Below are 13,945 nucleotides of genomic sequence, written 5' to 3'. Positions count from 1 at the left end.
TTCATTGCTTTGACGAAAAGTGAATTCAATGACATGGTCTTTCAAGTTTTATACTGGGGTTTTTTTGTTTTTTTCCCACAGCGGTCGTGTCTGGTCTTTATCTAAAACACATGGTGTGTGCTTACCATATTCTGTTACAATTTGTTTGTTTTTTTATTGATCTAGAAAAATGTCCGCGAGAGTGTGATTTCGCAAAAGATGACTAAAGTGTCTAAAGGCACGCACGATAATTCATCCGCTTTCATTTGAGTTTATGATATTCCATACAATATGGGACAGCTTGTATAATGTCACTACTTATTGATTGAAGTCGTTTGCTGCAATAGATCATTTGATTTGGCAGAAATCACTTACATGAGAAAGATTTGCAGTGTGAGCTCATCCTCTAATAACAAACATTAATGGTACAGCTGTATGACAATGAACCAGCCAGAAGAAATCGTGTTACTGATAGCCCGACGGGCAAACACTACATTGCATCACAACCCACATGTGCCTATTTTAAAATTTCTACATTATCCATTTGCATTTTAATTTACTGTTTTTCGGTTGAAACGTATCATAGCGTTTTGGGTGTTGGAGTCACTGAAAACACAACTTTTTTTTTTAAAACAGCTCCCAGGGTGGCATCTTTTCTAAAACACTGCATGTGCACCACAGCCCCAGTAAAGAGTTCTTCTGCACATATGTGTATTGATAGACAATAACAGCAATGGCTTCCTCCAGAGTGTCATGATTCCCAGTCCACATTCTCCTAGGACTTTGGAGTTTTTATAGTTGACAGTCATCTGTAATAGCGATCCAACTTGGTCGTCTGTCTATGCGAATGTCTGTGTATTCGCCATTGTTCATGTTTTTGAGATATTGTTCTCTGTACGCATGTATGTGTGGTTTTAAATTACAAAAACAAACAACAGCGCCGACTCTTGGCCTGGCACGCTAACTACACCATTTTCAGCGTTTTTGCCATTACTATGTCAGCAAACATTGTTTTCAAAATGTTGCTGTGTAAACACAAAACCTTTCTGAAAGGAAAACGCAAAATTGTTGTGTTTTCAGTTGAAATGTTGTTGTGTAAATGCAGCTTCAATTTACAGATTTTAATTTTATATATATTAATTAATTGCAATAATCATCCTCTTGCTTAAATCTCTGTGTGATCACATTGCTGGCACTTCTTTGAAAATGCACATTTGTATTTTATATATTAATTTGAGGAAAATTAATGTACAAATTAAACATGCAGGACTATTACTGCATATTTTTTTCCTTCTATTTATTTATTTCACACAAAAAAAGTATAGTCTATGGTGTTTTATTTTTTTGTTGATGATCACGGACATAAGATAAGATTTTCACATGAATTCCACTGTTTTATTGCTGGAAGACAACTTTGCAACTGTTATAGTGAAGATGGAGCGTTTTAAGCGGCCATTTAGTGTTCTGAGTGGGACGATCTATATTGTAGTTTTTCATGTGTGTGGAGTCAGCTGTGCAAATTCTTTGAGAAACTACTGTGTAATCAATCTGTAATCTTCTTTCCAATGTCATAATCCAGCTTTGCTTTGTTTTCCTTTATTGTTTTAAATAGTGCATTGAGCAGCTCAGCGATTTGGTGGGATGTGCATGATGATTTGCACTGAGAGACCAGAGCGACAGATTGCGTGACAGATTATGGGAGACAACAGAGGGGATCCTCAGCAGGGATTTGATCCCAGGGGAGCAGGGATATGTGTGACCCCTTGAAAGTTCAGTCGCAACTACTAAATCGTTCCCACTTTGCCGTCTCCCCTCTTCGCCTGTCTCTTCGCCGTCTTTCGCTCTCTTGTATCCGTTGAAACGTTTCTTCCACTCAAAGCTCTCCTTTATTAGGACTGAATATATATGTACATTTTATTGCCCCAAAATTCATATAAAAGAAAACACAAAAGAGAAGTTCATTTTCTTCAGGGATACTAAAGTGCAGTGCAGATGAGTTTTGAATTGGATGCAAATGAAAATGGAAAATATTAAGAAGCTACGCATTGTGGCTGCTATTAGCCACAAATTCCAGAATTTTCTTAGATGTGACAAAGAAAATAAGGCTTTTACTGTTATTAGCCATAATTCCAGCTATTTCAGGGGATTGTTGGAGAACCGGCCGTGCACAGTTGCGTTTGCCTCCTGATTTTGATGCGTCCTCTTCAAAAGGAACAAATCAGTTCACTAGATGAGCACTTCAGGGCAAATCAGAACTTGTTCTGAACTCGCTCTATACCCTGAATGCTTTAAAATGATGTGTCCGAGGGTGGCCAGGTCTGTAAACTTTTCGATCAGGAAAAAGCAACATAATTGCAGGCAACGAAACCGGCGAGCCCCGTCGCCTTTACATCCTTCACAGAAAATACACGGTGGGATGAGGGAAAGTCAACCAGCATAATGCAGAGTCCTGCTGCCTATACTTTGCCTGTCAAACTGCTAACAAGCACAAATGATTTTTTAATGATAGGCCCCTCTATCCCACAAAGCTGTCTACTCACAAACAGTCACACTCACACACATACGCTGCACAGCGCACGCATTCGCTCCCACACACGTACGTAATGAGTTTTATCAAGGGAAGTACATTTGGTTTAATGGATCACTGCCAATGCTATACCCGCTCGCTCTATTGTAAGGCTGTAAGTTCCAGCAAGGTGCCTCTACCCCCCCCCCCCCTTGTCACGTATTCCCACTTTGCATTTGCTTTTTTTTTTTCTTTCTTCTGTGAGGTGCACAAATACTCCAAATAATGATCTATCTCAGGTACAGGAAACTAAAGTTACCACCGAGACACAACAAGCGGCTTCGCTCATGCAGTACTTCAACCAAACAATGGGTTTTAAATATAGTTTGTTGCATTCGAAATTTCGGTGTGCTCTCTGTACGGTTGGGACGACAATGAAACCCGATAGGAGAATTAGATCTGCTTGGCTGAAGGCTCATCAGATGGTAAAACACTGCACAGAGGTTTATAACATAATGAGGAAGGATTTTACAGCTTTGGAGAAGTATCATGGCGACAATCACTTTGTCTTTCCTCATGATGATGATTAAGAACAGCAGAAAGCAATCTGCAAGGGATGTGCACCTGTGCATGCATTTGATTAGGGCAAGCTGCAACAAACAATCCTGTATAAACACACATGTCATTCGGTGAACCCTGTTTGATTTTGTAATGAATTTGGAAAAGCAAACACTAAACTTCTATGAAATGTAGTGAAATAACACCGAAGGCCCTACAGAAGTAAACATTTTCAGTGATGGATTAAAATATGTGTTATTTGTGAGTGGAAGAAGTACATCCATGGCCTGAAAAGCTATTGCAGCAGATAGAAATAAATTCTTGAAGCATTTGTAATCATTTGCCAGACGTGAGCTCACTGAACCTCTTGACCACTGTTTCAAGTCATTCAGTGGAAGATATTGGAGGGCTTTCGTGTTTTGTAGTGCATGTTTCAAATCTCTCACAACAATTCCCTGTGCTGCAGCGTCAGTCTATTTCTATTGACTGAATGATTACATTATCATCTTTTCAGCCATTACTTGGCATATGTGTTGCTCTGCTTTGAGTTGGTATTTTTTTGAAAGGTCCACATTTTGTTTAAAATGTCTAGACAGATATCTTAAAGTTACTCTACCAGAAAAGAAATCTTTAAAATATACTTCCCATTAAAAGGTATCACTTCTGCACAAAGAATAAACCAATGCACGAAAACAAGACCATTACCACTCATTTCCAACCCGCAGTTGCCTAAATCGATCACGCCGAAGTCGATATGTTTGCAGACGAACCGTAATTTATTGCCATCAAACTGTGTTATGGTTTTGCTAACTGATGTCATCTTTCTAAACCTGCCACAGGATATCAACGAAAGTACCATTTGAAAATTGTTGTAAAATTGATCGTTTTCCCGCTGCAAATCGAGATCTCGCGAGATCGAGTGTACAAGCGGGATCTTGCTTTGGGATTCTTCGGGTGTTTCCGTGACCTGAGATGTCAACAAATCCGGGAATCTTTCGCAAAATAGAAACGCTGGAAATACGTGTTGGTTGGCGTGTAATGCCGAATTTTATTTAGAAATGTATCAAGGGTGACTTTCAACTATAATACTACCAAGTCCCAGGAGAAAACAGACTGGGAGTCATGATACTCTGGTGGCTGCCATTGTTGTTATTGTCCACCTACGTACTTGCTCATGTGCAGAAGAGCTGTTTACGATGGCTGTGGTGCGCATACACAACAGCAGCGTTTTCAAAAAGTTGTTTTCAGTGGCTCCAAGCACGGTCGTGTAAGCGGACACCCAAAATGCAATGGAAGTTTTCCCTTTTCACTTGAAAACATTGTGTAAATGAAACAAAGGTGTCTTTTCCTTAAATATCAAGGGTCCTACCAAGTGGAGCCAGATGGAAAGACTTGCCAGCATTAAAGAGCATTAAGCAATCCACCGATTATGTAAAGATACACTGCTGTTATGCGTCAGATTAGGTACGGCAACCTTGACGACTGGAAAATATCCGCTTTTTTAATGCTCCAAAAAGAACTCCGATATCAACAAAATAATCAAAGCCCACATTTGTTTGAAAGGGTTAAAGCAGTGAATCCTCCCCAAACCAGAACATTTCCATGGCCATGCTGCACAGTTGGTATGAGGTCGGAGGTGTAAAGAAAGCTTTAACACTGCAGAGCTTTTCCAAACCATCAGTCAGAGTGCTTCGCTCTCACACTGATCCCCTCTATTTCTCAACTTGTATTTATTTTAGTGACCGCAAATGTGAAGCTCCACATTCTATGGTAAAATACTGTTTTTAATTTTTTGCTCCTCCACTCTCAACTGAGTATAAATTCTGACCGAAACTGTGATCTCTCCCTTACCACAACCGCACCAAGGCTCTCGGTGAGAAGTACTTTGGGAAGCATTCTCACTCATGTATGTACGTTATTGCAGACGCATACCAAGTTTCTACCTTTCTTTTTTAATGATGTGAGCATGGTGTTCAGAAAAAAACCCGAAAAAAAAACCCTCACCCTAAAACCTGAACTTACTTTACTCATTTTATAATTCAACATAACTACTACTTACCTAACTTGGTCACTAAGCTTCATTTTCCCTAACGTAAGTTAAACAATAATCATGTTTTGACCATTACATTGTATGATCCTCCTCATTGGAACAAGTTACTTGTTCACATTATGGAGACAAGCAGGCCCATGATGCAAGGATGTGAATAAATGTAGGTCTACACTCCCGGAATAAATGCACTTCCATGCACACAACATATCACCATTCTTATTCCTAAATCTGTTTCGTTACCCACCTTTACCTTCCTTTATTAGTTTTCCTTTCACAAGTGAAAAATTACCTACTTCTTATAACTATTTTCCCCTCAAGCCTAATTTATAAATGCAGCACATTTCTGTTTAAAACACAGATCAAATAACAGTTTTGAACAGTCCAAAAGTCAGAGTCCATGTCAAATTGTAATGTTTGATTAAAAAAAATAAAAGTTTCCAGGATTTAGAAAACACAAGTATTGACTTTTTTGCTTAACAATCAATTTTTAAGTAAATGTGTGACATTGACTGTGTTGACTCGTCTGTACAAAAGGTCAGATGACTTTGAGCTATATTCATCGTACTGCAGCACATGTTCAGATGGTAGTCAGGTGGTTTCGAAGCTTTTTCCAGTAAGAAAACTTGCTTAGAGTTGTAACACGTCTCAAGTTTCCAGCATGTCATTGATTATCAAGTGGCCCTCAGATGGAGGGTAAAATATGATCTTTGGCCCAGGGTCCCCCATTGTCTAAAGATGACTAGACTTCTCACAGGGCCCAGTGCACCACACAAGATCAAATGAAACATCCAAAGACAGAAAATCAGTACATCAATCTATGCTCATTGATAGATAGATAAGTAAACTTCGTCCTATGTAATTTTCTGATATAAAGACGACTTGTCAATCAGCAAAAAATACTGTTAAAGACCACTGTGGTTTAAGAGGACCAAGGACAAGGAAAAGGCTTTGAGTGGGCCAGACGTGTTAGCACAAAGAATAATTGGACAAATGTACTACTTAAGATTCGTGAAAGCAACTGAAGGTTTTACGTAGGAGGCAAACATAAAAAGAACAATACAGTGTTTGGACAAAAGCAAAAATTGAAGCTATTAGTAGAAAGGTTTGATGCTGGAAATGTTCACCTGTACACCTGTTCCAACTCAACTTCACTCTGACCAAGAAAAAGTATCACTGCGTTCTTCAGAGACATGCCGGACCCCCCCCCCCCCCCCCCCCCCCCCCGGGCCTGTTTATTTTCTTTTTCTAAATCTTCCCAGAGAAAGATGCATACTGCTGCAGGATAATGAGCCCAAACACACCTCAAAGGATTGAAAGAAGTACTTGAAGACTTCACAAGAAGCTCTTTGAAACATGGTTAAATCATGCTGGGACGACATGGATTATCTAGACCCTGCTGTGCAAGCCTGCACTTCCACAATGAACAGACATGAATATGTACCGCCAAAGGCAGCTGCCAATGCTGCGCTGAGATTAAAACACGCATTAGTGTACATTATAAGAGCAAGTGTGACAGTGGCGGTGTCATATAGACAGACAGACATTGATTTTATTAAAATGCAGCGGCTCATTTTGCCCCCACATCTGTCATAATATCATGTAACAAACATGCAATTGGTTTTCTATTTGTGGAATAACTGAGATAGATTTTTGTGTCTGCTTCAAGCTCTTGCACCAATCCATCTTTCTTTGACTATACGGTGCATCGGGCTGTGTCTACAGCTGATGGCGATCAGAAGAGATTGGATTTTACATGTGTAATCACTGGTTATGGGATGTTAATTGTACAGAGCGGTGTCCTGCGGGATGTAACATTAGAGATTTGTGGCGAGCACGCCCACACACACGCAGGCCGACGCTCTCGTGCGCACACATTTTGATCTTGTGTTACTGTGTCCATGTAATGTTTGTTTTGACTAGCTGTGTTTGTAGTCCAATTGCTTTCATTGTCATTGCTGATGAGATATGCATAAAGACTAATGGTGACTGTGACTGTGGAGTAGACTCGTAGACACTAGCGAGCTGTTCAGTTCGGCATTATTTGCTGAAGTTAAAGAACCTGTTTGCTCTGCTCTCTCAGGCCTCCTGGAGTTCTCTCCCGTCCTCCTACGATACTTCATTTCAGGTATGAACCAAGCCACGGTAGTTAGATCCTGTTCAGTGCAGCTGTGCTGTAGTGTAAATGATCAGCAGAGTGCCAACGTCCCCAGTGTGTCATATAGTAAAGAAGGTTCCTTTTGTCATCCTTTCATGATCAGTGGGAGGAAAAGATAATGAAGCAAGGAAGTCGAAGAATGGTAACACTCCCGGATGTCTCGTAGTTCTTGGGTGCCTTAGCACTTGTTTGGAAGCTTGGCAAGCTGTAGCACATTAGCTGAGTCGACCTGTAGAGTTCTTCACTAGCTTGTGCTCTTCAGTCAAGTCCATCTGTTTGTATGAGTAGAAGTGTAGAGCTCCCACCCCGCTCCCTCATGCCCCCGCCTCCACCATTGCTTCCAGCACAACTCTCCAGTTTCGGGCGAGGCCGTGAGGAGGAGCTGTGAAGATCCAGCAGACGATTTTCATCTGTTTAATTCCTCTTTCTCTGATTGCGTCCGTACCCCTGATGAGTCGCAGTTAACCCAGGCGCACAGCTGCGTGATTCCCGGCGCACTGATTCATGCAGCACGCCGCTACAATGCCAACCTCTCCTCACTCGCTGCTTCCTATACCCTCCCTCACAAACTGCTAATGAAGTGAATCACAACTGTTTTTTCCCCCAATCCCTTTACCCCAACAGCTGATGGTGAGCGATTGCATCCACAATACTCTTTTAATTAGTATAGAGAATAAATTGGTTGAGCATGCCTTTTTCCTTAATTGCTTTTTCCTCAGCTTGGATTTAATTGGGCTGCAGCACTGTTTATTGATCTCCTTTGATGTGCTTTAATTTGGATAATTTTATATATTTATTTTAGACGTGACGAGTCGGTTTGTCTTGGGGGGGAGAGCGTTAGGCAACGGGGCCGGTACTGCAGCAGACTGCGGTACACTCAGCGAGCCTGGGGTCCAGCGTGTGATGGCAACGAGGTGGGGAGATGATCAAACCCAGAAGGCAGCAAAGCAGCTCCACTACAGTCTGAGAGGCCTCAAGTGAAAAGCTCTTTGATCTCACATCAGCACCTCATGAATGCCAATGTGGATCTGTAAAGCAAGAGAGGCAGGCCTTCTGAGCCAGTCTTAACAGGCCTGCAGGCCAGTTCATTTTCCTTCCAGCAGCTAGTTTGTATTTTGTCCCTGATTCATGCTGCGTCATCTCCCCCCCCCCTCTTGGCTGCCACAACAAAGCCCAATTCTCATCCTCCGCCTCCATAGTTTCATAATTAGTGTGCTTCTCTGTGTGTGATTGTGGGTTTGTTTTCTAGATTTGTGCGTACGCATTTGCTTGTGCGAGCCTTTAAGGGTGCTGGTGTGTTGCTTTAACACATTTGTGTTATCGTACTCTCTATGATGTATCTGTTTCAACATTTCCTTCTCTGTCACAGGGGGAAACTTCACACTGGCTGAGCTGGGCGTGTGTGAGCCAACTCCCCCACCACACCCTGCTGCCGTTCCCTATTGTCCTGACCTAGGTCTCCTCCAGAGGGGGTACTCCCTGAGCGCTGGCTCCGATGCCGACTCGGACCCTGAAGGGCCACTGTCTCCGGAGCGAGCCATCCAGCTTTGGGCCGGAAGAGGAGGGGTGAAGTCCCGCCGCAGTTCAGGAGTGTCCAGTCGTGACAATTCAGCCCTCACCCTGACCGACTCTGAGAATGACAACAAGTCGGACGACGAGTCAGGTAGGAATAAGCTCAGTGGATGAAAACCCTTGGTTTCAAGTGAAAATAATTAATTAGGAATTAAGGAATTAAGTTAATTTATTGATTATACTTCTGCACTTGACCCCATCTTTCCCTAACTATACATCCCATAGCTCGTTAAGCAGAAGGGAGTTTTAAAGACCTTCCTCGATAGCCCACAGTGGTGGTGATTAAGATAGGAACCCACAGTGGCGTTCATTCGGCCGGTGACGACGACGGTTCACTCAAAATGTATCGTTTTTGTTTCAGAAAGATTTTTGATTTGTTTTTGTCATGTGCAGAACTATTTACTACAATTGCAGTCCACATGTGCAGTACCGTCGTTTCAAAAAAGGTTTTGCTTTGGGTACGTTTACACAATGTTCATGGCAGCCATGCCAGCCCGGTTTGCCTGAAACGTAGTGCACCGTGGGATTTTGGGGAATTCTGAGGAAGGCGTGGCATGTTTTTCACGTCCCCCTGCGTTGTCTCTCGTACATCCCGTTTTGTCCACGATAGCCTGAAACGGGGCTGCCATGGCTGCCGTGAACATAGTGTAAACGCACCATTTGAAAGCCATTTTCTGTGACTCCCAGCACAGTTGTCCTGTAAACGAACAAAAGTTTACCTCTTTCACTTGAAAACAAAAGCTCATGCAGTTGCAAATCTCTTCAGCTCTATCAGTTGCGAACTCTCAAACTCCGACTTGTGCATTTGACCAATATTGTTTCATATTTTGTTTTTTGAAGGTATCATGACTGAATCTGTATGTTTGAATCTTGCATGACATTGCCAATCTTGGTCAAATCCTAACCCTCCAAAATGTGAGACAGTTGGATTTATTGATTGAGCATGTTTGTGATCTGAAGAACAGTAGTTGGGCACCCTCCTGAGAGCCATCCTTATTTTCATCAATAGCACTTAGCCAAAGCCCTCTAACTCCAATCCTTTTAAACTACTTATCTGCTGAGATCTCACCACTGGTTTGCCTGTCTTAAAAAAAAATTGGGGATCTTCTCTTCTTATTTCTGAGCATTTTGAAACACTGGAGCATTTTTACCATTTATGATCCAACATCGAGATGCACTAAGAGTGGAGCTAATCTTTGCTTTCGAGGGACTTACTTCTTGGATTTCCACGTGAGTGCACAAGTCTGTGTTTCCCAAGGGGGAACTTCCCTCCTCTGGCAAGTTTGTTTATTGCAAACCTCCTATTTCCCTGTTAATCCTGACGCCGTCATAAACCTGTGCACGAGCTGCGTCGGGGTGTCAATCGGGGTTAATGAAAAGTAGACGGAAGGAAGAGCAACAATCTAATTAATTGAATTTGCGACAGCCTCACATATCAGCTGTGGATCAACCTCTGTTGGACTGTGGGCCTTCCCATCTGAAACAACTTCTGCCGACTGATCAAACTACTCAACACCTATTAAACACGCCAAGAAACACCTTCCCTTAGACGTGCCTCTCATCCAACCACCCGATAATTGCTTTGTGGTTAATTACCAAGCTAATCTTGCAGCCACAGATATCAGCTGCAGACGCTGCTCTCGCGCTTTCTGTCTCAGGGCCAGAAGAACGCCACTGAGCACTCTGTCACCGGCATTTCCAGACCTTGTAAAATTAGCTTCTTAATCCAACTCAGTATTGTGATAATCATTTGCCTGCAGTATGATGTCACTGAGTGTTGATTGTTGAGAAGATCAAAAGCTGTTTTTTTTTCTCTCTCTCTTTTTTTTAAAATTCTCCCCCCAAAAACAACTTTGTAAAAAAAAGCGGTATTCGTGGATATTTTGGTACTTCTTCGGGAGCCAAAATTTCACTCGTCTATTGAAGGAACTCATACGGATGATTATGCAAAACCTGTGTCAAATCAAAGTTAATTAAATATAATTCGAGACTTCAAAAGTTTTCCCTCTATAGAAGTGTTCAGGGAAACCAGCGAGTCAAACCTTTAGGCTCGTCTCAGGGTTTCACAGACTAAAGATTTGGATCGTGCGTCTGCGCTGGTGTCTGTGCCAGCGCGGAGAGATCACAGGCAGCGCGGCAGCGCGATAAAAAGACCAGGTGCGTGCGCGTGTCTGATCAAGTCAATTCATTAGTTACTCAATCGCTCTGAATGAGAAAATCTCACCCTTCACTCCTGCATCCTCCTCCAAATTAAACATCTGATACTGACGGCACATTGCATCCCCCACCAGTCAGAGGAAGCGCTCATACCGAAGTTCACCTGAGTCCCCCAAAAGCAGAGCCCGAACTCAATCCGCGTGTGACTACGTCTGTCATTGTGTTGCCATGTGTCATTTTGCCTATCGATGGTTGTGAGAACGTTTGCACCCAAATCCTGCACATGTGAGTGGAAGTGTGTGAACCAGGAGCATTGGGAGTGTCAAAGCAGCAGGCGGAGGATCTGAGGGTCTAATAATAGAGATTGATAGAGGCAGACAGAGAAACAACATCATAAACACATGCTAACACATCTAAAAGACGGTGACGTGCTAAAACACCAAACAGCGTGCTGCTTGGCTCACATCTCGCCGAGTCTCTAACGATCTTCTGAAGTCTCACCTCCACTTGCTTCTCCTCCTCCTCCTCCTCCTCCTCCTCCTCCTCCTCCTCCTCCTCATCTTCATCTCCCCTCCGCTCCCATCTCTCTCCTTCATCTTTCAAGCCTCTTCCTCTCTCTCCTTTGCGCTCGCACCGCGCCTCTCTCCAGCTCTTGCTACGTTCCTGTCAGTGCGGCTGTGCAGCATGACTGACAGGTGTCAGTTTAAGGGTCTTAGGTTCCCCTTTAGGGCACAAGTGCACATGGAGGATGGGTGTGCATGTGTGCCCTCTCACAGGTTACGAAGCCTGAACAGAAGTAGAAATGATGACAGGTGAGAATAGCATCCTCATTTATGTATTTTCCTCAGAAAAATACGTTCAGCTGCTGAGAGTTTTTTTGTGTCGGTGGGAACTGATGTATATATTCACAGATTTCCTTTCACATACGCCTGTGATCCTCCATCTTTCGTTTTCATTGTAGTGACACATGGACTTCAAAATCAAACCCAAACACTTTCCCCTCATATGTCTTTTTGCCTCACTGTGTGTGTGAGTGAGCTATTTTTAAATCTTTGATTCTCGGTGAGTTGAAAAAGACTGGAAAACAAACAAAACAAAATCCGAGTCAATAACAAATTAAAAAGTGTGATCCTTTTGATAGATAGTAGTCACAGTGCCTGCCGCCTTTGCTAGTCTCAACACAATTAACACCACTTATACATCTAATCTTACTAGAGGAGGGAGCCTCGATTTCAGCAAGTGCCTACATAGATGCAGGGTTCAGCGAGACTAATTGTGAATCTATAGGTTTATGAATGAATTACACAGATGGAGAAGATAAAAAAAAAAAATATTAGCTGGGATCTAGACCGATATATCATTCATTGCAGCCAATGATACTATTGAAATTCTTCTCGGTATCCCATTTTTAGGATTAGAGAAGTACTTTCTACTATATATAAGTCAGAGTAATATTCACCAATTTTTGCATAACCATAATGTTTGAAGTAAAATGCTCATAGCTATTGAATGACAGAAAATAACGGTTCAGTGAGAGAATAACAGAATTTATCCTAGACAGTCCTACTGGCACCAGTCACTGATATTTTATAGCAGAAGCTTTTGCAGCAATGACAGCGTCTAAATGTTTTTTATCCATCCACAAGCCTCCTGCACCTGTCTGCAGGCAGTTTCTGACACTTCTCCACTGCAGTGCATCCAAGGTTTTTTTGGGGGGGGTTGGTGTTCTAGCACTTCTTTCTGCAGCAACAGATTTCAGCTCACTCCAAAGTATCTCATTCGAATTTATATCACGACTTCATCCATCTTTTCCCTTTTAGCCATTCTTTTGTGCCGCCGAATGTGTGCTTTGAGGTGTCCTGCAGAAAGACCTAACTTTTTCACCTTAAACCTAGTTTTCTGACACGGGCTCCCACATTTACCTGGACCACCTTGGTAATCTTCACATTTTATCATTCCTTTGATCCATTTATTGCCTCCAGTACCAGAGGCAGCAAAGCAGCCCCCACAGCGTTATAGAAGCTCCACTATGTTTTACAGTAAGCAGGCTGGACTTTTCTTTATGGGCTTCATTTTATCACCCATAAAGAAACTGCTGCACTGCATTCCCAAAGACCTCTGCTTGGGTCTCATCTGTCTATAGAAGAAAAAATAAAAGATTTCCATGAAAACTGTAGCATTCCTATGACATGTTCACCTCGGATCCTTTGTCATGTGTGCACTGTACAATGCAGAGTAGAACCGCCACCCCAGACATATCCAGGTCAGCTAGAAACTCCATAGAAATTCTGTTTTTACAGGCTTCTCTCTTTGATTTCCTCAGTTTCATTTCTTTGAATCTTCTTGATAGCATTGCAAAGAGTTGGAGCCACAGTTCTTGAATCTTTTGTGATTTCTTTGCAATCCTTTGCTGTATGAAAATGAAAAGAGAAGCACTGGCTTTGATTAGTAAACAAAAGTAACTGAAGCAGTCTCACATATATTCAGTGGGCATTGCACTGAAAAGAGCAGACCATACCCTGCCCAAGAGATCAGTGACGTGGCAGTGGAAGGCAGACGCCCTATCGCTCGCTAACCTAACCCTAATAAATCTAAACGTGTGAGGGTGAATTTATGATAACAAACACACAAAAAAGCCGCAAAAACCATGCACCCTTCTGACTGTTGTCAACATTAGCCTGAACAGAAACACTGAATCAGACCGGATTTGGAAAGACAAACTGAGAATAGAGGGTTTTTTGTTATTTCATATTGTTTTTGCACAACCAGAAGAAATTGTTTAAGAAGAAATATATTTGACATTGCATTCAGTTTTATTTCTAAATGTATTCAGGTTTTGTCAGATTAAACCAAAAGTTTTCATGCTGTAGGACTTGCACCTCTTTTCACTGAAACAAAGGTCAATGTTTGAAGTGGCCGATATTTGTTTTGTTCTCATTTCACTGATCTATCCCAGCAAAGATTCAAA

At 42.1% G+C, this 13,945-nt stretch overlaps 1 protein-coding gene across 1 annotated transcript in view; it reads left to right on the top strand.

The window, feature by feature from the left end:
• The window catches only part of tenm2a (teneurin transmembrane protein 2a), a gene marked incomplete at its 5' end in the record, with an annotated part of 182,641 nt that overhangs the window by 14,737 nt on the left and 153,959 nt on the right, over nucleotides 1–13,945 (top strand). The window contains one exon of the mRNA XM_080465142.1: nucleotides 8,618–8,911. Coding sequence (XP_080321268.1) covers nucleotides 8,618–8,911 — 294 coding nt within the window. The remainder of the gene's footprint in view (nucleotides 1–8,617; nucleotides 8,912–13,945) is intronic.

The sequence above is a fragment of the Lipophrys pholis genome (assembly GCF_963383615.2).
Source record: "Lipophrys pholis genome assembly, chromosome: 6".
Taxonomy (NCBI): Eukaryota; Metazoa; Chordata; class Actinopteri; order Blenniiformes; family Blenniidae; genus Lipophrys; species Lipophrys pholis.
Note: the sequence above shows the minus strand (reverse complement) of the source record. Positions and strands in the feature narration are given on the sequence as shown.